The 27,518-nt window shown below is 44.1% G+C and overlaps 1 protein-coding gene across 1 annotated transcript in view; it reads left to right on the forward strand.

Moving 5' to 3' along the window:
- NT5E (5'-nucleotidase ecto) overlaps positions 1 to 27,518 on the forward strand; it is a 47,753-nt gene that overhangs the window by 466 nt on the left and 19,769 nt on the right. Inside the window, exons 2-3 of the mRNA XM_030315934.1 lie at positions 19,890 to 20,112; positions 24,956 to 25,144. Coding sequence (XP_030171794.1) covers positions 19,890 to 20,112; positions 24,956 to 25,144 — 412 coding nt within the window. The remainder of the gene's footprint in view (positions 1 to 19,889; positions 20,113 to 24,955; positions 25,145 to 27,518) is intronic.

The raw sequence follows: 27,518 nt of genomic DNA on the forward strand, positions 1-27,518 counted from the left end.
AGAGCGCTGTGGGGAGAAAGCGACGCTCCCGCAGGCGTGCCGGGTAGATACAGACATAAAAGTCCTTTGGAGGATTCTTTTTAAATGGATTGATGCGTTTGATTCCCCCGCCCCCCCCCGCTGGGGGGGGGGCATTTAGAGGAGAGGGACACAGCCGTACCTCCCAGGGGAGTCAGCTGGGGTACATGGGAGCAGTGGCAGTTATCCAAAGCCAGGGTCAGGAGTAGAATGTTTTATTTCGTTTTTATTGGAAGGAAAACTCAACTCAAAGAGGTTGGGTACAGTGCCCTGGTCATGGGCTCCAAAAGGGAGACAAGATAAGAATGGATTGCAGATCCCTTTGATGTTGGAGCTTGAACCCGATTAAGCTCACAAGCTTGGGGTAGATTCCTGGTGCAACTACCTTCTGTGTGCGAGTTATTTACTGTCTCTCTGTGCCTCAGTTCCAGCCTTTATAAAATGGGGAGAATAATTGTATCTGCCTCAGAGGGTTGACTGGCACATAGTGTGGCCTCTGTAAATGTTACTTTTATTACCAGATACTACTCTATATTTTTTTAACAAAAGAAAGAAACTTCCAGAGAGACCCAAAATGCTGGAACACTGGGGTTTCAGAGGATTTCAGTAAAATCGCTTTGGCAGCAGAGATATAGGAAGGGAATCCAACTTAAGAGATGAGGCACTCTTAAAACATGTGCAAGAGTTTTAAATCCAAGCTCCCAAATGCTCTGTTAAAGGCAATGCCTTACTTCTTGGACTCAATTCTAGAAAATGAGCAGGGAGGGGTTTCACAGTAATAAATATGCCCAAAACATATATCTGGTTTATTTTTTTAATCAAACCACCACCCAACTTTAACCCTGTGTAAAATCCTAGACTAAAGGGATTCTGTGGAGTAACTGGTGATAAGAAATCTTAAGAGCTTTATAAGAGGAAGAACAAAGCAGGGAAATCTGTGGAGCCCACGTACAGGGAAAGGAAGGAGAGGTGTGGTCCAGGCTGGGATACAGAGGGCTAACAATACACTTGGTATGAGAAGAGCACAGAAGTTATTTTTTCCCTGGAAACGTGGAGAGAGGAAGATGGGAAAAGATGATAAGGTGGAGCTGTTTGGCTTTTTTCTGCCAAAAAGAAAGCTCATTTCAGAGAGGTGAGAGATGGACAGAGAGCTCCTCTCCATTCTGATTGTTGGTCATAAGGTTATCAGGGTCACTGAAAGCACAATTCAAACAGATCCCTAAACCCCGCAAGTCCACAGATGGAGTGGGGGCGGCTCACCAGCATCTGTCTGGACTCCACAGAAGAATGATGGGTCTCAAGAACCCTGTATGGTCTCTTAGCGTTGGTATTTCCACAGCCCAACCTACCTGGTGTTTTGTGTGCGATGCTGACAGAATAAATGTTTACTGAATTGAATTGTTAACTAGTCTACGTCTTCATTTCCTCCCAGAAGTGAAAATAAACATTATGTGAGTTTGTTTTGATATCATGTGAACCACAACTCTCAACTTTTTTTCTTGTGGCATCCTTTTCTCCATGGCTATGTAAACTCCTTTAGGTGGAAAAAAAAATGGAGAATTCCTAGTTTTCCCTAATACTAATGTTTTCCTCTTTAAGTCAAATTGATCCCATGATATTAATCACCATATCAAGTATTTATGATAGAACTCTGGCTGAGGCTGGAACCATTTTCTGCAAGTTACAGCAGTTCACCACTGGAAATTATTTAGAATGCTTTTTGTTGGATGCAATAATTTTAAGTTTTACTCAAAATCATTGGACTGGGGGCGCCTGGGTGGCGCAGTCGGTTAGGCGTCCGACTTCAGCCAGGTCACGATCTCGCTGTCCGTGAGTTCGAGCCCCGCATCGGGCTCTGGGCTGATGGCTCGGAGCCTGGAGCCTGTTTCCGATTCTGTGTCTCCCTCTCTCTCTGCCCTTCCCCCGTTCATGCTCTGTCTCTCTCTGTCCCAAAAATAAATAAACGTTGAAAAAAAAAATTTAAAAAAAAAAATCATTGGACTGAAGCCTGAGGAAAAATAAGCTACTATATGTTAACAGGAGATAAAATGGGGGAAGGCTGATGGCCATGTTCCTGATAGTATCTCATCAGGACTTACTCTGCAGTTGTGGGGTTTGACAAACATGATTTGACCTGCATAAAATTCTAGTCTTGTTATGCTTTAGTGTGTGATAAGGAGATTTTTCACTGTCATTTTTTGTTTATATTATTCTACTCTCAGGGAATTTATTGCTGTTCTGTTATAAATGTTCCCTCACTCCACCCACTCACCCTCCACATGTTAAATCCCAGGAAGCTGGAGATTTAGGGTAGGATGGAAAAGAGTTGTTCAGGGGCATTTCCAGTTCTCTAGAAACTGGACTTGGTTAGAGGAGCCACGTCTAAGGACTCAAGAGTATAGAGGGCAAAGAGGAAGCTACTAGAATCTAGCTCAACCCCAGGAGTTCCCTAGAGCAGGAGCCTCTGAAGAGGTGTTGACTTTCTAGACCTGTGTGTCCCAGCCAGAGCTGCTGGAACAGTTTTCATACCTCTGGAGGGCCTGGGGCAAGCCTGGAAACCTCCTAAACCCAGCTGCTGGGCAGAAAGTTCTAGAGGGAGAATGTCAGAAGCCACTAGTTGGCTAGCTGTCTCCATGGAAGGATTAGTGCCCCTGAAGGCATGAGGAAGACCAAGTGGATGCAGTCACAGTGTGAGCTTGGCTGGGGTACTTTCTCTGAGCCCCCTGTTCCCTGACTGTAAAACAAGAGGGATAACTCCCACCCCCGTGTCGGATTTCTGTGAACAGTATGTAAGACAAGTGTAAAAATCCCTAGCACCCTGTTGGGTCATAGTAAGTCCTCAGTAAAGGTTACTTCTGGATGCGCTGCCAGGAAGCAAACAAAACAATGGAAGGTTTGGGTTTACAGTGTTAGTTCATCCGATTCTGACTGCCTGGCACACTCTACCATCCCTCCTCTGCCCCCTCCACTGTCTTTCCTAAGCCCCATTTTCTAAACTATTTTACTCGTCGAGTGGACTTTGAACCACCTCCCCCCAAAGCACACAATCTGAGGGGTTCATGCCCTGAGGTGGGCTTCCCGCCTTCAGAGTGGGCTGTGAGGAGATAGCTTCAGTGGAGAAGGGCAGCCTCCTTTGTAGCCGGCCTGCTTCTGAGGTGCTTGCCCCTGCATCCAACTTTCTGTCTGAAAGACTGCAGCTGAAGCCTTAGCAAACGGCCCCTTGGTGCCTGAGCCAGCAGGCAGGGTGGGGACTGGGGCCCCTGCCTTTAACTCTCCCAGCAGACCTCTAATCAAATCACTTCTCATCAACATTCCCCACCTCCTACCTGGGCAGCCATTCTGTTTGATGTTCATGTTTTGTTCCTGCGTGTACTTCCAGAACCTTTATTACAGTTAAGGTTCTTTTCTTTTTTCAAGTATTTATTTGTTTTGGAGAGAGTACATGCGGGAGAGGGGCAGAGAGAGGGGGGACAGAGAGAGGATCTGAAGTGGGCTCTGTGCTGACAGGCTGACAGCAGAGATGCAGATGTGGGGCTCGATCTCACCAACCAGAGATCATGACCTGAGCCGATGTCGGACATTCAACCTACTGAGCCACCCATGTGCCCATATATATAGTTAGGGTTCTTAGTTTTAAATATATAACTATGTGTTATATATATAGTTTATATATAAATATGTAATTTATATAACTCCTCCTGTTGCTCAGCTCATTGTTTCTTGCTTTTGCCCTAAACTGGTTGTGTGGGTTTTTGTTTTAGTTTTATCTGAGTATCCTTGACACACAATGTTACATTAGTTTCACGTTACAAGGTAGTGATTGGACAAGTTTATGCCATTCTGCTGTACTCACGAATGTAGCTACCATCTGTCATCATACAACCACGCAACACTGTTACAGTATCATTGACTGTAGCCCTTATGCTGTGCCTTGTATTCCTGTAACTTCATTCCATAACTGGAAGCCTGTTTTCCCACTCCCCCTTGCCCATTTTGCCCAACCCCATACTCCTTTCCTCTGGCAACCAATGGTTTGTTCTCTGTACTTATAGGTCTGATTTTGCTTTTTTAAACTGGTTGTTTTCACTTTGTTCATGTCATCCTGTGTCTGCTGTGTACTGTGCTCCACAGAGATCTCTGTACATTTTACTATCTGCTCTTTGGTGACGGTTTTGGAGATGGCACCAGTTATGCTGCAGTTACACAAATAGGCTGCTCTGAATAGCTTCCTCCACTTCCTGCCTAGGAGGATTTCTTTGGGATCCATACCCCACGGCAGAATTGCTGGTCCCAGGGATGTGTATCCTTACATCTAAAGACTGCCAGATTGCTTTCCTGTGGGACTGGCATGCTCTACTCTCCCTGACCTCTACACCCACACAGATGTGAATCCCCAAATCCTTACTCCTATCTTGCAGCATTATCCAGCTTTCCAGTAGGTATGAAATGTCATCTCATTATTCGATCTTGTATTTTTCCAATAACTGCGGACTTTGGTATATTCACTTTTGAGGTTTTCTCCTCCCTAATTGCATGTTCACTTCATTTGCTCTTTTTTAAACATTAGGTTTACTCTATTTTTCCTGATTTTCAGGAGTTCTAGGTATTGATCTGTGACCAATTTTATCTTCTGATTATGTGTGTTAACTCAATCCTTCATTGAACAGAAATCCTTCATTTGGTATAATCAAATTAATCTCTGTCTCTCTTTTTTTTTTTTTTTTGCCTTGTGATTTGTGCTTTTGAAAGTTTACATAAGAGTTTATTAATTTGGTGAGGCGCCTGGGTGGGTGGCTCAGAAGGTTAAGCGTCCAACTCTTGATCTCAGCTCAGGTCATGATCTCATGGTTCATGAGTTTGAGACCTGCATCAGGCTCTGCGCTGGCAATGCAGAGCCTGCTTGGGACTCTTTCTCTCTCTCCCTGTCTCTTTGCCCCTCCCCTGCTCATGTGCATACTCTCTCTCAAAAGAAATAAATAAACATTTTTTAAAAGAGTTTATTAATTTTATTAATTTGAAGCTTATCATCTCCAGCACTCATCACCAGAAATTCAGACATTGGTACTGTTCTTTCTACCTTTTAAGCAATAATAAATTTGTGACCTGGGGCTATGCCATTCACCTGTCTGGATCACCACTTCCTCATCTATAAAATAAGAGGTTTGATCCACCTCATCTCTGAGGTTCCACACAATTCTAAACACATTGATTCAATTTCAGTTCAGTGAAATGTTTTGATTCAATGAAGGGGCAGGCAGATGGGACAGAGGTGCAGAGGCAGGAATCGCAGGAATCTGCAAGATTCTGGACCAGAACTGAGGAGGCAGGAGTCATGGGAGATGAGCTTTTATACAGCTTAATGGCCATCTGAAAAGTTTGGGCTCTCCTCTTTTGTCACAGCTGGGTGGGGGCTGGGGGCATTGGAGGTTTCTGAGTAGAAGGCAACTGTGGTATAAAAAAAAAAAAAAAACCCAGATATTTCATCTTTATTCCAGTTCCTGGCATACAGCTCCCAAAACCTTTGGAATCCCCTGAGTGAGGAGAGCCTTTTGTATGCTAATGAGATGACTGATGGCTGGGGACTACTAGATAGCTTCAGAAAAAGCACTGGCAGTCAGAAAATCCAAGGCATGAATAGAGAATTGGAACTTTCAGTCTCCCCTCAACCTCGTGGGAGGGGAGACGGGTGAGAGGTTGAGTTAATCAGCAATGGCCAATAATTTAATCAATCACGCCTATGTGACAAACCCCCCTAAATGCTGGGGTTCAGAGAGCTTCTAGTTTGGTGAACACACTGAGGTACTGGGAGGGAGGTGTGCCCAGAGAGGGCATGGAAGCTCTACACACCCCCTGGCCCCCTGCATGCCTTGCCCTATGCATGTTGTCTGCTTGGCTGTCCCTCAGTTGTATCCTTTATAATATACCAGTAACAGTAACTAAAGCACTTCTCTGACTTCTTTGAGTTTTATCCAACCCGTGGAGGAGGTCCGTCAAATCCCCAGTTTATAGCTGGTTGGTCAGAAGTAGAGGTGCCCAGGACTGGCAGCTGGCACCTGAAGTGAGGGCCGTCCTGTAGCACTGAGCCCTTTTACTGGTGAGGTCTGGTGCTCATTCTAGGTAGATAGTGGCAGACTTGAACCGAATTGTTGGGCACCCAGTTTGTAAGCCCAGAGAACTGGAGAATTGGTTGATGTGAGGGAAAAAAACTGTCAGTGACATAGGGAAGTCACAGTTTTGGAAGATGAGCAGAAATGGATGGGAGACAGAAGACCCCCCCCCCCCAGGAAGAGGATGGAGAAGAGCCTGGGCAGCAGTCTAGGGTGAGGTGGTCACTGAACTGTGATGGGGGGAGAAAGGCTGAGTCCATGGGAAGGCTTCAGCGGGCAGGCAGGATGGCATGGGGCCAAGAGAGTAAACTCTGGGGTGACCACCTGGGATCAAGTCCCCTCTCTGTGGACTGACAGCAGGTTATTTCATCTCTTGAAGCCTCCATTTCCACATGCTTAAGATGGGTGTGATGATAGTCTTCACCACATGGGTTGTTGTGGGGTTGAAAGGACATGGTGGCACACGGGAGGCGCTTAGCATGACGTCGGCTCTCGGTAAGGTGTTAGGAAGTGCTGGCGGTGCTCACCTTCTGTTGGCAGGGGTGACTCAGGAGAGGGTGTAATCAAAAGATGACTAAGAGGGTTCAGGCCAGGGGCACCGGGAGTCAGCAGTTTGACACTACCACACGGGAGCACGGACTCTTCTACTGAACCTTACCCCCTGACAGCTGAAGCCTGCTATTTACCGCACAGAATTGCAGTCTAAAGGCTTCTCCTGAGCTGATTGGACAGGACTGGGCCCTGTGGCCTGTGGCAGACAGAGGCCGTGGAAAGAGATTTGGATGAGACATCACCACACCCAGGTTTTACTGCTTGTCTCTTCCCACTCATTAGCTATGTGAGTTTGGCCACCGGATTCCTCATGTGTAGGATGGGGGACTGGAGGGGGTGGTCTGTTGCATGTCACTCCTCAGCAGCTCAGGCCCCGCCCAGACCTCCATCTTGCTTCAAATCTGCTAGTGTAACTTGGTTTGTCCCAGAACTTAATTTTACATACAAGTCTCAGTTTGAGTGACAACTCTCTTAGGTCTCTGTCACAGTTGCTGTTACGACAGCTATTTCCTTGTGGAGAGGTGGATTGGGTCTTCTCCCAGGTACCTTGAGTTGGCCACTGTTTCCAGATAGAGGTTCACAGGATTTGGATGGAGCATTACTCTATATGTAATAGAAGGTGATGGCCTAAGGAATGGTAGGGTGATGAGCCCAGTTTCAAGCCTGTTGTCTTTGAGGCTCATTTATTCATTGACTCCACAAATACTCACTAAGAACTGCATGCGCCAGGCTCTCTGCTAAGTGCCAAGGACAGCGGATCAGACCTGCTAGGGAGAAACCTGCTATTCAGTGGATAGAGGGGCAGTGCCCTTTTGAGCCCTTGTTGACCACATAGGCTGAGCAAGACCTATGAAGGTGGGGCATAAGCAAAGCAAAGCAAAAATGACTGAAATTCTAACACCTGAGCATGGGAGTTCAGGAACCAAAATCTGGTCTGCAGAAGACACAACGTCAAGCCTTAATTTATGTGTCACAGATGCCCAAATGGATGATTGCCATGTTTCCTCTTCTCCACAGAAAACTAATCCCTAAGCAAGGGGAAGTCACCTTATATTCAGGTGCTTACAAAGTCTCTCACATCAAAGAAACTCTCATAATTACTTTATCTTCTATACCAAATCCATGTCCAGGAAAGACAAATTAACAATGCTAATTTGGAAAGTTTGAAAGAGGTATATTGATGACAATGGTGTTGTTGTTGTTGTTGTTGTTGTTGTTGTTTTTTAAGGCCAAGTAAGTTAGTAGCTATTCATAGAGCTCAGACCTCAGAAGTTTTGAGAGTCTGGGTGGTTGTTGATCCCCAAGCCTCAGTGATGTCAGTGGCCCCCACTCCATCCTGTGGCTGTGGTCATGGCCTTTCTACTTCCTCTCTTCCAGAGTGAGTTCTACACCAGAGCTGGGCGGGGTGAGACTGGCCTCAAACACAGAGGGAGGAAGCAAAGGCGGTTTCTTTGCTCATCTTGTCCTTGTTCTGGCCTCTGTGTTTACCCAACTGAAAATTGGAAAACAAACAAAAAGAAACAAATCACACAGTGAGCTGGAAGCTTTCTGCTCTTCAGTTACAAATACGTCTGAATACTGTGTGAACTCCTTCAGTGTCTTTTCTTCAACCACATAACTAGAATTTGAAAATTCTCTGACACCTCTTTTCCTTCACCTGAATAATCGATTCTATATATAATCCACACATTAGCTAGAGCCCTCTAGCCCCTCAGAGATATAGTTAAACCTGCATGGAAGTCCATCAGTCGAATAGATAATTCTAAATGTAATGCTGATATATGTATTTTGCACATAGAGAGTTTGTAAATTTTTCCATCTGATGTGGGAAATGGGAAATGGTGTCTGTTCAGTACCTGTTCATTCATTCGGTCAACAAACATTGAAGTGCACGTGAGCTGGGCTGTGCCCCAGGATCTTTTCTGTCATTTAGTCAGAGGCCACATTCACCTGCCAGGACCACCATGACCCGGCCCATGGCTAAGGGGCCAGGGAGAGCACAACCCAACACCGGAAATGGTCCACAACTCCAGAAATGTATCAACTAAACCAAACCGAATTTGTAGTCCTCTCCTCTTAAAGTCCTTGTTGAGTTTCCCTGAGTGATCGGCAACTGAGCCCCATTGTGTAATAGGTCAGGCTCTCCCCTCAATCCTTAGATGAGAGGGTGTGCTGCTGCCTCCAGTCCTTAATGAGATGAGCTAGTGTGTCAATGACTAGCTGAATATAGATGTTGTGGATTTCTGACAAATGGCTTTTTGACATTATTACAATTGATTTCTGTGGATTAAAACAATTTATTTTCTTCTGTGTCATGCATACTGCGCTGCCCTTAAATCAATTATTTCCTTCCTTTTTCTTCTAACATCATGTTTAAGCCTCTTGTCTTCACTTAGAAGATTTGACTACCTCAGCCCTCATGTTTTCATTGCCTCACTTGTGTATACAGTTGCAGCCACTTGCCTGTGAGCTTCCCCTAACTGGTGCCAGAGAGGTAAAGCTCCCACTCTGAGTGCCTTTGGTCCTGAGCGAGCAGCCTGTGCCCATGTCTTTGCTGGGCTGTTTCACAAACACCCCTGTCTGTGGTTCCCATATGTCTTATGTATGCACGGATGGATGCGTGGATGCATGCACTCATGTCTTGCCCTCTCCCTGTCTGTCTCTCAGCTTCCTGAGGACAAGGACTTCCTGGGGCCTTGTTACTTGACACTCTAGAACCCTGTAAGAAACCAGCTGAATGATACCCATCCCTTCCAGGTATTTACATTAGTGGCAGTTTGACAGAATGGTTAAGGCCCTGGATGCTTAAGCCTTGCTACCTTTGTTCATACCTCAGCTCTGTCACTTGCTAGTTGTGAGAGCCCTGTGCCTCCATTTCCCCATCTAGGAAAAGGGCAAATAATAGCACCTACCTAATAACATTATAAGAATTAAATAAGTTAATATGTGAATAGGGCTGGGCTACGTAGCATGAAGATCTTAACTATTAACATTTCTTTTTGTCATATTTTTTGTGTTTAAAAAAAACTTTCTTGAAATTTCCCTTATGTCAAATCATTAGTAATTTTTACAGTCCTCTGTGAACAAAGCTGAGGCTCTGAAATGTCCCCTTACTAATTCAGACATAGGCATCCTTTGATAGTTGGGTATCCTCAGCAGATTTCCAATATAAAGAGACTCTAAAAAGTTCCATTTTCTCCCTAACTGCCATCATGAAATCTAAATAATGTTCTCATGTACATACATAAGACACAGAACAGTTCAACCAACTTTAAAAAAAAAAATCTTCATTCACAAAGGTCTGTAAGATATTAGTGGAAATCTAAATTTAAAATAGAAAATGAGGGGCGCTTGGGTGGCTCAGTCGGATGAGTGACCAGCTCAGGTCATGATCTTACGGTTTGTGAGTTAGAGCCCCATATTGGGCTCTGCGCTGACAGTGCGCAGAGATTCTGCCCTCTCTCTCTACCCCTCACCTGCTCGCTCTCTCTCTCTCTCCCAAAAATAAGTAAAAACAAACTAAAACACACACACACACACACACACACACACACACACACACACAGAATGAAAACAAGGGAACCAGGCCAATTGCCCTGAGAGGGTCAGCCAGGAATGGTAATGCAGTTGGCTAAGCTTCCAAGCAACTTGATTTCTCTCATTTCACAAAATATTGTGTAATAACTATTAACCGAGTTGTAAAAAATAAAATCCTGCCTTGCTCTGAAAAGTTTTAATGGCTCACTTACCAAATCAGAGAGTAAGGTGGAGCCCATTTAAATGGACAGGTGGAGTGGGTGGTTTTATCATTCATTCAGTAAACATCTGCTGGGCACTGATGCCAGCATTCACCCGGTGTCACCAAGGATGCAGGGATAGTCAATGCCACTCTTGTCTGTGGGAGAAAGATGTGTGAGCAGACAGCCACAGCAAGGTCATGTATTGTCAGAGCTGTGCATGCAAGGTATGTCAGAGTGTGGTATCTACAGTGGAGGTGCCACGGAAGTCTTCACAGGGAGATCACACTTGAGCAGCATCTAAGGCATCTCATTGAGTGTGGGTGGTTTAGTGTTCCTGGAACTGAGCGCATCTGAAGTTTGGCAGAAGAAATGAACCAGCTCAGGGAGATCAGGATTTCAGTGGGAGGTAGGAGGCCTTGGAGGGACCTTGGAGGGACTCAAAGCAGGGGCTAGAAGCAGTTGCACACGCGTTTTCAGAAATGCATTCTGATGGCCTGCGGTGGCAGGAGGTTTGTGAGCCTGGTGGCCAGGAGGCTGACTTGAAGACTCCAGAAAGGTGTGGGTGAGAAGTGAGGAGGCAGAGGGGGCAGTGGGAATGTGGTAGAGAAGACCACCTGAGAGAGGATGGTGTAGGAGCAGAAGCAACAGTCCTTCCTGGCTGGTTGGCCATGAGTGGGAAGCCAGGGGGACAAGGGGAGGGCTGCCCAGGCATCTCCCTGATTCTCTGGGTGTTCTTAGGAGTTGTAAAGGCTCTCTCCTAACCCTGGGACCATGTGCATCCTCACAGGTGTCTTACAGCCTAATGGCAAGAAGTGTCCTTCTCTGCTGGCCGTCCACCTGGAGGGGACTCCTAAATGGCCAGCAGACAGGCAGGAGTGGGGAAGCATGGGGAGGGTGAAGGAGAAAGGACAGTGACCACCAGACCACTGCCAGACAGTTCCATACAATGTCCCCTGAAATAAGAAACAGGAAAGGGGAACAGGCCTCTGGGCCACTGGCCCTGTCCCAGTGGGCACGTTTTCAGTGTCTGTTGCCCACCTTGCCTTGCTTCAAGCCAGGCAAGCCTGAAATGGAGAGGGGGAGGGGTCATTTCAAATCTTGGGAAAAATCTATATTTTCTTGTAGCGCTTGGAATAAAAACTCTGCTTCAGGTAGAGTCCGACCAAGGATGCTACACCAGGAGCTCGTCAGAACTGGGCCGCTGTGGCCTCTTCACAGCTTGATTTTGGGACATGCTGCCCAGTTGAGAATGCAGGCTTTGTGTGAGGTGACGCCTAACAGGTTCCTGGCCTGTGAGGCTTTCTCAACAACCAGGCATTTGCACCTTCCTTGCCTTCTATGGCCAAGTTTCCTGCTAAAATTACCACTCTGTGCCTGCTGTGACCATTCATCAGAGGCTTTCAAAACAGAACTCTTTGCCAGTTTGGTACTAGATGTCAGAGAGACTGCAGTTTCTCATTGCAGCACACACAAGACATGATGATGCTAGTACAGAATTCTAGGTTACGTGGAGGAGGCTGCTGGTGGCAACCAGCAACAAGTCCAGCCTTGGAAATTAGTTCTCTGTCACTTTCCTCCTCTCCTACCAGTTATTTATTTACTTGTTCATTTATTCAGTAAATATTTACCAAATATTACCCTGTGTTAGGGACATTTAAAAAAATTTTTTTTAACGTTTATTTTTGAGACAGAGAGAGACAGAGCATGAACGGGGGAGGGTCAGAGAGGGGGAGACACACAATCTGAAACAGGCTCCAGGCTCCAAGCTGTCAGCACAGAGCCCGACGCGGGGCTTGAACTCACGGACCGTGAGATCATGACCTGAGCCAAAGTCGGCCGCTTAACTGACTGAGCCACCCAGGCGCCCCTGGGGACATTTTAAATAAATTATGGGAGTCAATGCATATTGTTTAATAATGCATATTGTTTATCGCTTTGATCAATCAACTGTAAATGGACAGATCAGAAAGGGAAAATTTCTATCAAGACAGTATGGTATTGGTACATAGACAAATGTAATAGAATAGAGAACCCAGAATTGGACCCACAAATATATAGCCAACTAATCTTTGATGAAGCAGGAAAGAGTATCCAATGGAAAAAAGTCTCTTTACCAAATGCTGCTGGGAGACTGGACAGCAACATGCAGAAGAATGAAACTAGACCACTCTCTTACACCACACACAAAAATAAACTCAAAATGGATGAAAGACCTGAATGTGAGACAGGAAACCATCAAAATCCTAGAGGAGAAAACAGGCAACAACCTCTCTGACCTCAGCCGCAGCAACTTCTTACTCAACACGTCTCCAAAGGCAAGGGAAACAAAAGCAAAAATGAACTATTGGGACCTCATCAAGATAAAAATCTTCTGCACTGCAAAGGAAATAATCAAAACTAAAAGGCAACCGACAGAACAGGAAAGGATATTTGCAAGTGATATATCAGACAAAGAGTTAGTATCCAAAATCTGTAAAGAACTTACCAAACTCTACACCTGAAAAACAAATAATCCAGTGAAGAAAAGGGCAGAAGACATGAATAGACACTTTTCCAGAGAAGATGTCCAGATGGCCCACAGTCACATGAAAAGATGCTCAATATTACTCATCATCAGGGAAATACAAATCAAAACCACATTAAGATACCACCTCACACTGGTCAGAGTGGCTAAAATGAACAACTCAGGAAACAACAGATGTTGGCAAGGATGTGGAGAAACGGAAACCCTCTTGCACTGTTGGTGGGAATGCAAACTGGTGCAGCCACTCTGGAAAACAGAATGGAGGTTCCTCAAAAAATTAAAAATAGATCTACCCTATGACCCTGCAATAGCACTGCTAGGAATTTACCCAAGGGGTACAGGAGTGCTGATGCATAGGGGCATTTGTACCCCAAAGTTTATAGCAGTGTATCAACAATAGCCAAATTATGGAAAGAGTCTGAATGTCCATCAACTGATGAACGGATAAAGAAGATGTGGTTTATATATACTATGGAATACTGCTTGGCAATGAGAAAGAATGAAATCTTGCCATTTGCAACAATGTGGATGGAACTAGAGGGTATTATGCTAGGTGAAATAAGTTGGAGAAAGATATATGTTTTCGCTTATAAGTGGATCTTGAGAAACTTAACAGAAGACCATGGGGGAAGGGAAGGGAAGGGGAAAAAAGTTTCAAACAGAGAGGGAGGGAGGGAAACTACAAGAGACTCTTAAATACAGAGAGCAAACTGAGGGTTGATGGGGGAGGGTGGGGAAGCGGGGAAACTGGGTGATGGGCATTGAGGAGAGCACTTGTTGGGATGAGCACTGGGTGTTGTATGTAAGCGATGAATCATGGGAATCTACTCCCAAAGCCAAGAACACACTAGCCAACTTGACAATAAATTATATTTTTTAAAAAAAGGGAAGATTCTCCATAAAAGTAAAATATTCCAGAATAATGAAACACCTTCATAGAAATCTGTCGGATGGCCACTGACTTCTGTGTCTCCTGCAGACGCTGAAGAAATCCTGGCATCAAGGCTCAGGCTGACACACTCCTACACCAAGGGCTTTCTTTCTCTCAATTTTACCATGAGGAGTGTCCTCATTATTTCTTCTGTTCATCCACTTACTCATACCAGTGCCTCAGTACCAATGGGCACATTTGTTTATGGGTGAAAGGAGGCAATGAATAAATAGCAGCACCTCCTAAGAAGAGCCTTAGGAAAGAAAAAACATGAAAGTTGGCACAGAGGACAGTGTGGTCAGGCAGCAGAGCATCAACGCTGAATTCAGTAGCAGATTCCAGCCACAATATACATGGAACAAACATGGGAAATAAAAGTCAGAAAGGATTCTTCCTTCTTTCTTTGAAAGCATTGCCTCTAACGTTTGTTACTCACTGAGGATATATTTTATTGTTGTTAGAAGTCAATAAATCAATTCTGCACATAATCATTAGGGCAAGCATGAAAAACAATTTCATCTCCAGTGCCAGCTGTAGTTGATTGACAGTAACTCCCTGTAGGGCTAAGGTAAGAAGGATTCTGAGGCTCAGTCCAAACCGAGTGGGAAAGATCAATTAATTAGCTGGCATCTTTCATGGACAGAGGAAGAGGTAGGGAAGAAGGGGAGAATGGTATTATGATATCATGCATTTGTTTGCAGTGTATCCAAGAGACAGTGATTGAATGTTAGCTTAAATTCTGTTTAGCACACAGTGCATTTGGAAATAAAATGATAAGAGATGTAGTCACCTCATAATCACCTGAAAATAAGGAAATTGTTTACCCACAAAGGGAAGGTAGATTTTGGCCTGTATTCAGAATTCATAAGAATGATAACCGAAGTGTAGACACAAGCTTTCCCTCGATCCTCACTGCAGGGTATTTTTAATAATCCAGGGAGAAACTTGGAGTCAGAAGTCTTAGAATATCTTCATTCTTCCAGTACTGCTTCATATGACCTGAAAATCTCTCTGGGCTTTATCTTTAGTCAACAGAGTTTCTCCAAAGCCACTAGACTTTGACAAACTATCCACATCAAATGTAAATATTAACATACCCCTAAAGAAGATGTTAAACAAATCAGACTCTGTCCCTCAGAGTTAATTTAATAAGAGGATTTTGAATCAGATCTCTCTCTTCCTGTCCTTACATTTTCATTTGTTTTTAGCTTTAAATGGCAGCAGCATTTCAGGTGTTCAGGTGGTTGAACATGCTGGGCTGGGCTAGATGGAAAGTGAGGAAAGTTTTTTTCATAGAATAGTAATAGTTTTTTTTTCTTTTTTGTCTTTTTAAATAGTGTTTTAGGCTTCTTCTGCATGAAGAGAGCAGTGAGGGTGGGGAGCCAGGGCTAAACCAGGTGCACGCATTAAATTTCTCTGATTTCAATGGTGGAGGTCATTTTGTTTGGTTCAGCTCTCTTAAGTTACAGAAAAGTGCATTTGGTGAAATTTAGTGTTTATGGTAAAAATATACAAGGTTGTCAGATCTAGAATCAGTGAATGAATAGGGCTTGTAGACAAAGGAACCCAATATTAGAAATGCAGTGTTTGGAAAGCAAAAATAAAAGAGAGAAGGAGAAAGCATAAGAATATGATTTAGGTCAGGGGCACCTGGGTGGCTTAGTCGGTTGAGCATCCGACTTCGCCTTAGGTCATGATCTCATGGTTCATGAGTTTGAGCCCCACATCAGGCTCTCTGCTGTCATTGCAGAGCCCACTTCAGATCCTCTGTACCACCCCCCCCACCCCCACTCCTGCTGTCTGTCTCTGTCCCTCTCAAAAATAAACAAACATTAAAACACTTAAAAAAATATGATTTGGGTCAGAAAAAACACTTGCCTGATGTGAGGATTATAGCAATAAGAGCCGGTAACAGTTTAGCTCAGATCAGGATCTGTTGTTAAAGTCATGGGGGAGGCTGTGGGCAGAACAGCAAAAAAAATGACAAGCGCACTTAAGGAGAGGGGTGGGAATATTTAGATAGGACCCAGAAAAGTGGAACAACACTGCAGTATGAATTTGCATAAATTCTCTTATGTGTGTGTTACAAATGCTCTGTAAGATGTAAAGGGACATGGATGTCTTTCATTGCTCTGAGTGCTCTTGGGCAGACTCTTCCTAAGGTATTTTCATGTTAATAAAAATTATAGAAATGAATAAGAATTTTTTTCTGTATGGTTCATCTGTATTGTACTATAACATTGTGTGTTAGCTAACTAGAGTTAAAATTAAAACTTTAAAAAATCAGTTTATTTAACACATTTCTTGAGCACCTGCTGTTTGCCTGCAGGAAGCGTGGTGTTCTCAAGCAAGTGGTATGATATTCCTTCTGAAGAGCTTATGAATGATGAACTTGTAGTGAATGCAATGGAGGAGAAATGGGTCGGAGAAAGTCATGGTGGGGAAATGAAAATATGAGTTTATAGGAAAGTAAGTATTTACAAAGGCAGTTTTCTGCAAAGGAATACATTTTTGTAGGAAAAGTTAGCTGTGTATAGAAGAAAGAAATTTGTTAGAGATTCTTCTGCTCATTCATGTATTCATTCAGCGGTGCCTCCCTGCTCTTCTCCACAGTCTGTGCTAGGCGCTAGAGGGGTTCAGAAGGCAGGTGCAGGCGCTGCACAGAGGTGAGCAGTAGAGCAGAGAATGTGCACCTAACTCAGAGAGGGAGCTCAAAGAAGGGTCCACGGGAAGTATCGCTTCTAGAAGGATCATCACACTTCAGGAGCTAAAGCCATTGATTGAATAAAGTAGTAAAGGCATGGTGTAAAAAAGAAATTTCTATTCTAGTCTATCCTATTCTATTCTATCGTTTCTATTCATCTACCTATCTATATTTAGATCTACCAATCATCATTTATCTGTTATATACAAAGGGACAAAGATAAGTCCAAGCATGGAAAACTGCAGGTACTTAGGATTTTATTTTGAGTAATCCCTATATATACCAGGCCTTATGCAGAGCTCTTTATATATAAGCATAGTGGTTAAGAAGGTTGCAGTCAAACATAAGTGGTTCTGATCCCAGCTCTACCACTCACTAATTGTGTGACCTTGAACAATTCATTATGTCTCTAGATCTCAGTTTTCCTCATCTGTAAAATGATAATAGTAATAATACCAATCTCACAGCACAAAATCAGTCTTTCTTAACAAAATCACTTTGCACGATGCTGGCGTGTGGCAAGTGCTTGGTAAATGCTGACTCATTTTCATTACAACCTTTGCTTTGTTCATTCGCTGCCCTTCCAGAGGAAGCTGTGATTTAGAAGTGTGCTCAGGTCAAGCTCATGATTGGTAGTGCTAACCTCGCATGGTAGTGCTAACCTCTATGTCCAACTGCCACATGGCCACTTCCCTCCAAGGACTCACAAGAACCGACATTTACTGTGTTCAAAGCCCCTTCCCCCAGAAATCCTCATGTTGGCCCAAGCTGCCATCACCATCCTGTCAATAAAGCCAGAAATCCCTGGGCAGCTGAATGCCCCCCACTCGCTCTTCCTCACCAACCACTGCCCCCCCACCCCACCACAACCAGTATCCCACCTTTGCCTCAATGTTTTGGTTCCATCCATTCCCCGGCATGCAGTCCTCACTGTTCCCTCTTGGATCACTGCATCAGCTCCCACACTGGCTTTCCGCTGGTGCCATTCCCTTCTCTAAACCATTCAACATAGTGCTGCCAGAATAATCTTTCTAAAATGCAAAGCTTATCTTGTCAATCTCGACTTTAAGGTCCTACAGGGACTCTTCGCTGCTCTTGTGATAAAACTCAACATTCCTGAGCTCTTTGAGCCATAAGGTTCTCTGAGACCTGGTCTTGTCTTCAAGACTTTATTTCTGACACCCACCACCTGTTAAAGTGGGAGACAACCACGCGAGGTTGACAACCATGCAAGGAGACAACCACAAATAAATGAAAAAGGTAACTCCAACCATTGCCAAATGGTACCAATATATTGCTGTTGGTAAATTGCAAGGTGACTGACACATTGGATAATCCTCCATGAAGAATGATAGAAATATTCACTTTTTAAGACTTTACAATTAAGCAAGATAGTTAATTGTAATCTCATAAGAGAGACTGATTTCACCACAGGAAGAAATCATGGTGTTCTAAAGAGAAGATAAAAAGGGGGCACCTGGGTGGCTCGGTTGGTTAAGCATCTGACTTCGGCTCAGGTCATGATCTCGTGGTGATTCGTGGGTTTGGGCCCCGCATCGACTCTGTGCTGACAGCTGAGAGTCTGGAGCCTACTTCAGATTCTGTGTGTCCCTCTCTCTGCCCCTCCCCTGCTCGCACTCTGTCTCTCTCTCAAAAATAAACAAACACTAAAAATAATAATCAGTAACAAAGAGATGATAAAAAGATGATTACCCAAGGCTGGGAAGTCCTTTAAGACTTAGGTCAGCCTTTAAGAGAGAAATCATTAGTTAAGAGGAAGGAAGTAAAGATGGATACTCAGAGGTGAGGGAGGAGGTGGGGGAGGAGGCAAATTCAGAAATTCTGACTTTCATTAGGGAGACAGGTGTGTGGGAATGTGAAGACATTGTATTGCTCTGTATAAACATATGCGTGAGGACATAAACACACAGTTCTTTGAGCCACAGATGTTCAGAGGGGCACCTGTGTGGGTGGAGAAGGGCTGCAGCGCCGAGCAGGGTGAGGACAGCAGGACATGGTGGCTCAGGGAGCACACAGTCTGGCGAGGACTCCACAGACATGCTGAACATGCCATTGGAGTATGCAATGTGCTAGGAAGGAAAGGAGTGGGGCCTGTAAGAGAATGCAGGAGGGCCCTAATCTGGGTTGAGAGGTCACCAGTCAGCACTTTCAGGTCTATTCCCAGATGAACGGCAAAGTGAAGCAAAATCAGGCGTGCCGTGGGAGAGTTTGAGATTCACTAGTTTAAGTACTGAGTTAGCAAAACAGCCTTGCAGCCAGCACAGGAAGGTAGGTGCCTGGGGGACATGGGCTTATACTAGGGCCAAGGGAGAAAGGGGCGGAGGGTTTTTCAGAGGAGGTGGCTGGAATGCGTGTTTTGTCAGTATTACTCTGGGGGAAGCTGCCAGATGTCAAAGAGGTTGTTTTGCACCCAGTAGCCACTCCCAGAGCAGTGAGGAATGGGAGAGAGCAAAGAAGGTGGGAGGTGAGGCTGCCTGTAAACCATGCCAGCTCCCCACCAAGTCCTGTGTTCCGAGTGGGTTAACAATGCCCTGAAGGTCGGTGAACATTTCACCATCTTGATCTTCCTGGGACGCGAAGCTGCCGGGAATGAAACCCACGATGGCCCAGAGCTGCCCGAAGGAGGAAACCCGTGCCCCCCTGCAAAATGCAGAGAATGCCATCTCCTGTTACCTTGGGGGATCTTCATTTTCCCCAAAGAATTAGAGGACCACACAGCCCTTGGGAAGACATAGTTGTGGGAACATAAAGGAGAAATGACCAAGATGATGTGGACACCAGAGGAGGAGAGGTCACTGGCATCTCTACCAACAATACATTTCCAGTCGCCTTTTGCTAAAGTCCTGTTGACTTTAATGGTTCTCCCAGCAGATGGGATGTTGAAACAATTGCATTGGGGGGTTGAAATGTGGGTTTATGAGAGAAACCAACCTGCAAAGCCTGGGCAGAGCTTAGGAAATGGCAGACTCTCCAACTTGCCCCACATCTGAGGACAGCAGGGACAGCGTTGCAAGTGACTCTTACATGGACTGATGCCACCTTCAGTAGGTGCTGTGGGATGTGGGAAGCAATTCTCAAATGAACCTGATGATCTGTGTGTCCATGGGCTCAGCGCCAGGGTCACTGAGTAAAATCTCCTGTTGTGAGGATGACAGAGGTCATGCCATCAGCCTCCTAGAACCCTATCAGGTTTGGGAGCCACTGGGCTAATGTAGTATTCTTTACAGTATATTTTTGTTTTTGCAGAAATTCCAGAGTACCTAATTCTTGTTCTCTTTTCCCTTTCTACTAGGCACTGGGAAATCACGAATTTGATAATGGCGTAGAAGGACTGATTGATCCACTCCTCAAAGAGGCCCGATTTCCAATTCTGAGTGCAAATATTAAAGCCAAGGGGCCACTAGCATCTCAAATATCAGGACTTTATTTGCCATATAAAATTCTTCCTGTTGGGGATGAAGTTGTGGGAATTGTTGGATATACTTCAAAAGAAACCCCTTATCTCTCAAATCCAGGTATTTTCTACTTTTATAGCACTTGTTGCTTGCAAATAGATGTATTAAATCAGAGCTTGGCATTATTTGTATGGGCTGTAGGCAAGAGTAGGAACAGCGTGCTGTGTTGGGCAAATGGCGTACTTAGGTTAACATTGATAAAACCAGTCTGGTGACTTCCACATTGTTCTAAATTACTTCTTATAGACATTGCTGTTTTGTTCACTGAACTTCTTTGTTGACATACACAGTATCTTTGTTTAATTCAGTGCATTCAAAATTGGACAAGAAAGCCATTTACATCCAGTACTAAACGTTACAGAGTTACTTACTGGAGAATAAAAGCTGTATAATTCACTGCCCTATTGCCTGCAGAGCCAGAGAGCCCAAAGCTAGGGCGTTACCTCAATTTACCTTACGTTTCCTTTTCTAGTATGATTATTATGTCTAGTTAACTCTCCTTGTTCCCTTTTTTGTTATTTTTTAATGACTTTGTTGTATCCAGCTTTTTGAGAAATACATATCCTTGAAAGGTCTCATGGTATACATATCCTAATATAAATATATTTTATATATGCTATATTTCATGTAGTATATATATCTGTATATGTACATACGTACACATATAACCCTAAAATCATTCAAGAAACATTTTGGGGGCACCTGGGTGGCTTGGTCAGTTAAGCGTCCAACTCTTGATTTCACTGAGGTCATGGTCTCATGGTTCATGAGTTCAAGCCCTGCATCAGGCTCTGTGCTGACAATGGACCCTGCTTGGAATTCTCTCTCTCCCTCTCTCTGTCTTTCTCTCCCCACCCTGTTCATGTATTCTCTCTCTTTCTCTCAAGATGAATAAACTTTAAAAAATTGTTATTTTATAAAAAAGAAACATTTTGAGCCACTTTTACAGGAACGCTTTCACCAAAACACTTTGGCAGTAAGAACAAAAATTATATTTTTTCTAAATTATGCAAACCAATTTTCTTCCCATATTTGGAGAAAAAAAGGGAAACTAACAGAAATAAAAGATACAGCATAGGGAAGTTAGTGGTATTATAGTAGCATTGTGTGGTGACAGGTGGTAGCTACCTTGTGGTGAACATAGTGTAAAAAAAAAAAAAAGGAATGAAGGAAGGGAGGGAGGAAGGGAGAAAAAGAAAGAAAAAGAGAGAGAAAGAGGAGAAGGAAAACTAGGAGCTGGTATTATCCAGAAATAAGGGTTTTCATTAAGAATTAACTTAGGGGCGCCTGGGTGGCGCAGTCGGTTAAGCGTCCGACTTCAGCCAGGTCACGATCTCGCGGTCCGGGAGTTCGAGCCCCCCGTCAGACTCTGGGCTGATGGCTCAGAGCCTGGAGCCTGTTTCCGATTCTGTGTCTCCCTCTCTCTCTGCCCCTCCCCCGTTCATGCTCTGTCTCTCTCTGTCCCAAAAAAAAAAATAAATAAACGTTGAAAAAAAATTTTTTTTAAAAGAATTAACTGATAAAGGGCTTACTATCATTTAACAATTAAAAAATGATATATTTATTATTGTTGTGACAATAGGTCCAAGCCATTGGAAACAGCAACAAGGTCAGCCCTGCTTGGCCCTGAGCAGCATGGCTCTGCTCTGAGGGAAAGGTTGTACAGCCAGCCTGGAGACAGGGCAGGCACAGGCCTTCTCTCCTCTCTGCTGGTAGGGGCGGTGGGAATTATCAGGCACTCCAGGTGGCAGGTAGGCATCTGTCCCACAGGTGACTAAGCCTTTGCATACTGTGTGACACACAGTCAATAAATAGCTGTTTTTGAGGTCATTATGGAGCCCCGGGGTAGTTGTGGACATGATGAGTCACCAGCTCTCAACATGTTTCAGAAGTGCTCTTCTAAAAAGTGTGTGGTCCCACCAGTGGGACCTGGACAGTCTTAGGCTGCTCTGAACCCCGCCCAGCTGACCATAGTCCTCTGCTTCATTCTGCACATGACAGGCCAGCAGGCCGCTGCCTCCCACTCTGGTTGGTGATCCGACCTCCCCCCAGTTTGAGGGGGTTGCTGTGGTTCGGGCCTTCCAGGGGTTTTCTGCAAAGAGGAGCATATGCAGATTGCAGAGTGAACCAGGCTGCATGACTGCTAACAGAACAATTGCCAATGTCAGTAGGCCTGGGGTGACATGGCCCGGTGTTTGCTGCCCTTGCCCCTGGTTCCCGTCAGGTTGGACGCTCCTGCTCTGGGTCCCCAGCCCCACAGCAAACACCTCTCCCCCTCATTACACTTGTCTCTTACTGTCAGCTTCCTGTGCTGGCCTGAACAGCTGAGGACAGAGCCTGGGTCTCTTCTCAGTGAACATCCAGAACCTAGTAGAGAGGCCAGCATAGGATCCTTGGATAAAGATGTGGCCTTGAATATTTGAATTAATTATGTGTCTCTATAATTTCTATTCTACCCGCTGGCTTTTGAGTTCATTTAAAATAGAATGTAATTAAATGCCATAAGAGAGCTAAGAACGAAGTCAGGGAGTGGGGCAACGTCTTTTAGGAGCAGGGGGTGAGTGACTAGCTTGGAGGTCCTGTAGACTTGAAGAACCTCCTTGGCCACCTCGAGGGCACACAAGCATCCTGGGGCAAAGGGCATTCCAGCGGTGAGATCACATGCTAGGACGCAAGCCTCACGAGGGCAGGGACCTTATCTGTCTCATTCACTGCTCCATGTTTTGTATCATACCCAGCAAGTGGGAAGTTCTCAATAAGTGTTGCTAGAATGAACACATGAGAGCAGGGAAGTGTGGGGGCCACAGTCACAAAGGAGCACATAGTTCAGTTCCTTGGAACACAGGTTCCAATCAGGGAAAGCAAAATGCTGGGTGAGGACTGGATTGTAGGGCCTCCTGAATGACTGATCAAGGAGTTCAGGCATGATGGGGAGAAAAGGTTATCCCTTCTTGAATAGTCGCCAGTAAGAAAGGAGAGGTTGTTGGTGGAGAGACATGGGGGCTCCAGAAATAAGTCCCCCTTTGCTGGGGTTCTGATAGCACCCCATATTAGCCCTTTACTAGGTTGTAACAGAAGGGGGATCTGAAGGGATGATGCTGTCACCGCAGCTCCCAGGAGAGAAAGGCTGAATTGTGTCGGGACTGATCCCAGCACTGGGATGGGGGGTGTGGGGGATAGAACAGTATTTCTAGGGACACTTTCTTTCTACCAAGACCACAGGCCCAGTGCATGGGTTCTTCCTACAGATCTCTGGCCCCTGATCCAACCCCATCCCTCCAGTCCTGCTGCCTACATACCCACAGGTATAACTGGTATTTCTAGCACATTTAATTTATTTTAGCTAGGTAATGGAATTCCTACAACCCCCTTCAAGATATCCTGAAACATATCCCATGCTTTTGTATATGTGTGATGACTGATCCCAAGAGGCTCCTGACACGTTTGGAGAATACATTCCTTTGTTCTCAGAGGCATTTCTCTGAACTTTGTCCAAAGACTAGTTACAGCCAAACTAAAGCAGAGAATGGTAGTGTTCTCAGAAGGTCTCAATAGTTATTCTTTCTTTCTTTCTTTCTTTCTCTTTCTTTCTTTCTTTCTTTCTTTCCCTTCCTTCCTTCTTTTTCTTTCTTTCTTTCTTTCTCTGCCTTCCTTCCTTCTTTCTTTTTTCTTTTCTTTTCTTTTCTTTTCTTTTCTTTTCTTTTTCTTTTCTTTTCTCTCCTTTTCTTTTTCTTTCCTCTGAGTGCCTGTGTGTAGGCACCAGGGCTGCTGACAAAAAAAAAAAAAAAAAAAAAATATCCCTGCCTACTGGAGTTTACAGGTTTAGTGGGCAAATAAATGAGTAAGATATTTGGTGTGTCAGAAGGTGCTAAGTACTAAACAGTAGGGGAACAGCAAGTGAGGCATGGGGGAGGACATACCTTGTCAATTTAAAGGGAGGCTCAGGGAACTCACAGAGAAAGTGACATGGCACTGAGGAGTGACCAGGGAGCCCTGGACTTCTTGGAGTAATCAGCAAGAAGCAGATTATTCTTGATGTTTTCATGGCAGATAATGGTGGCAGAGCTGTTACAACTCCTGATGTTTAAATGTCACCTGTGCGTCAGTGACAGCACCACGAGTCCAATGGCACGTCTGTGAGTTGCTAATTTTCAGGGTGTGGGTCTGCACAGTCACACCCACACTCACCAGTCTGTCCCATGGGCACAAGCTCCCTTTACTACTACAAGGGGGAGTAAGTGGCCAGAGAAGAATGTCCACAGCCGAGTGCCAGCAATGTGTGACTGAGACCCTGTCTAATGCAGAGCTCAGTACTGCTCTAGTGTCGACCTTACCAAATGAACAAGACAGTTGTCAACTGGTGTGTTAAGCTTGGCATTCAAGGACTAGTTGCCAGCAGAGTTTTAAGTTTGAAGATGGATTATCCTGAACTTGCAAACAAAGCCTTAGAGGTACTCTAGGTTCCTCCCCACCCACCCCCCACTCAGTTTTATTGAGATAGAACCAACACACAGCACTGTATACATTTAAGCTGTGTCAACACCATAGTGACTTGACATGCATAGCACAACATGCTGATGTGCTCAGGCAAAAACAGATTTTTAAAAAATAGATAGGCTTCCAGATCTGAAGCCTCCTCATAGCTTGAGATTGAATTAGAGCAACATGGTATCATTCACAACCTTAAACTAATACAACATTAAGTGAATGTAACTGAAGATTATGATGCGAATTTTTATTGGCATTTTAGGGATTTTATATTTAACTTATAAATATGTTTTGGTTTCAGTAATTTAAGAGCTTCGGTAGATTAAGGTGATTTGACTCTATGTGTTAGTATGTGTAATAAGTAATATAATAAAAATTATTAATAAATGTGCATTTTACTTATCTTGTTCCTTAGGAGGGAATTTAGTATTTGAAGATGAAATCACCGCATTGCAACCTGAAGTAGATAAACTAAAAACTCTAAATGTGAACAAAATTATTGCACTGGGACACTCTGGTTTTGAAATGGATAAACTCATCGCTCAGAAAGTGAAGGGCGTGGACATCGTGGTAGGAGGACACTCCAATACATTTCTTTATACAGGTAATTGTTTCAGAAGGATTACACTGGCCACAATGTCCAGATAATTTACTTTGTGTCTTTGTCTTTGTAACTGTTATTATTATTTTTACTACAATTTAACATATAATATATATTATGTATATTTCTATGATATGTAATAGATGTATAATTTTTTTTTTCAACGTTTATTTATTTTTGGGACAGAGAGAGACAGAGCATGAACGGGGGAGGGGCAGAGAGAGAGGGAGACACAGAATCGGAAACAGGCTCCAGGCTCTGAGCCATCAGCCCAGAGCCTGACGCGGGGCTCGAACTCCCGGACCGCGAGATCGTGACCTGGCTGAAGTCAGACGCTCAACCGACTGCGCCACCCAGGCGCCCCTGTAATAGATGTATAATACACATACATAGTAACTTGTAAATCTTATTCAGAGACATTCCTAACAATAATTTATTGGTTTAATGATTATGTCAGCTCCTATTTATTTATGTATATTATATATATAAAATATATGCATAAAATATACAGGTAGGGGCGCCTGCGTGGCTCAGTCAGTTAACTGTCCAACTTCAGCTCCGGTAATGATCTCATGGTTCGTGGGTTCGAGCCCTGCATCTGGGCTCTGTGCCGACAGCTCAGAGCCTGGAGCCTGTTTTGGATTCTGTGTCTCCCTCTCTCTCTGCCCCTCCCCTGCTCACACTCTGTTTCTCTCTCTCTTTCAAAAACAAACATATAAAAAAAATTAAAAAAAATAAAGTATACATGTAAAATAAAAAGATTACTGTGAGGCCCCAGCCAAAAGTCAGTTTATATCAAAAAGCAACATGTCATATAAAAAATTTTAAGCATAAACAAAATAAATAAGGCCTTCATAGATCAAGGTGACAGGATTTGATTTGTAGGTTCACGAGCAGGAGCTGGAACTCTGGGTTCCAGTCCTAACTTTACTACTGTGTACCGGGACTTAGGACTATGAGCGTCCTGGAAGCAATAGGTACTGTTGCTCTTGAAGGCATGCACTCCCCCCGCCCTCCCCCCCACTCCCTCCTTCTCTCTCTCCTTAGTGTTAGGTAGTTTTAGTTAGAAAACCTCTTTTTTTTCCTTCTGTTTGGAACCTATAATGTCCCAAAACTTTTGAGTCTAGCTCAGTCAGTCTTTCCTACCATGCCCCCTGCCCACCACCACTACCTGGAGCATTGAAGTACTTTCAAGAATTTGGAAGGGAAGGAGGAGGGCTTGGCTGGTAACTGACTTTTATCAGCAGTGCAAAGGCAGGCTTTGGTGGGGCACAACCCTCTCCTTGAAGAGATTGCTGCTTTGGCCGTCTCTGTGTGGGCTATCTAAGGTGATCCTATTTTTAAAAGGTTAAAAATAAAAAATACCCTGAACAGTACAAAAAAAAAAAGTACCAAAAAATGTTAAAAAAGAGGTTATCACTAAAAAGAGCATACAGGTAATTTTTACTTTCTTCTTCGCACTTCCAATTATTTTCAAACAACGAATGCATGTTGCTTTTGCAATCAGCCAAAGAAACACAAATTATGAAAAGAAAGAAACACAACATAGGGTCAGAAGTCTTCCTTCCTGACTCACGTCAGAGACCTTGAGCAGGTCACACCCTGTCTGAACCTGTTAGCTTTGTTTCAAAATGGAGATAATACTCAAAGTGCCACATTGTTGTGAAAATGATGTGAGGTGGTGTGTGTACTCCTGGGAAGGCACTTCATAAAGTGTAAATAGCTGTGTTCTGGCATGCAGTGGTATTGAGACTGCCCACCAGTGAAAATATACCAATCAAAATGGTGACACTGGGGACCTACTTCATGTAATGCTGAGGGTGCCTGGGTGGCTCAGTCAGTTGACTCTTGATTTTGGCTTAGATCCTGATCCCAAATCGTGGGATTAAGCCCCAAGATTAACAGTCTCTCTCTCACTTCCTCTGCCCGTCTCCCCTGCTTTCTCTCTCTCTCTCTCTCTCTAAAATAAAAGAAAAAGTAAAGAATGCTGGTATCTACATAATTGATTCCTTACTAATTCAGTTCCTTCGTAAGTATTTTATCTCTTGCTAGACATAGGCTAGAGAAAAATTTCAAACTGGATTACATCCATTAATGGTTGTGATATAAATTAGTGGGTTAAAAATTTTTTTAACAGACTAGACTAAAATAGGTTAGGCATTTAACATTATTCATATGAACATACATTGTTTCATGGGAAAAGATGTATGTGAGATGGTGAGGACAGCTAGCTCCCAAGTGCATAGGGCGCAGGACATAAGTATGACAAGAACAGTGGCGGGCACTGGTGGTGATGTGAATTTCTTAGTGTGAGCAGTGTTGCGGTCAAACATCTGGGAGCCATTTAAGTAACTCCAGGGGAGTTAGATGGGCTGAG

Source organism: Lynx canadensis, chromosome B2 (assembly GCF_007474595.2).
Source record: "Lynx canadensis isolate LIC74 chromosome B2, mLynCan4.pri.v2, whole genome shotgun sequence".
Lineage (NCBI taxonomy): Eukaryota > Metazoa > Chordata > Mammalia > Carnivora > Felidae > Lynx > Lynx canadensis.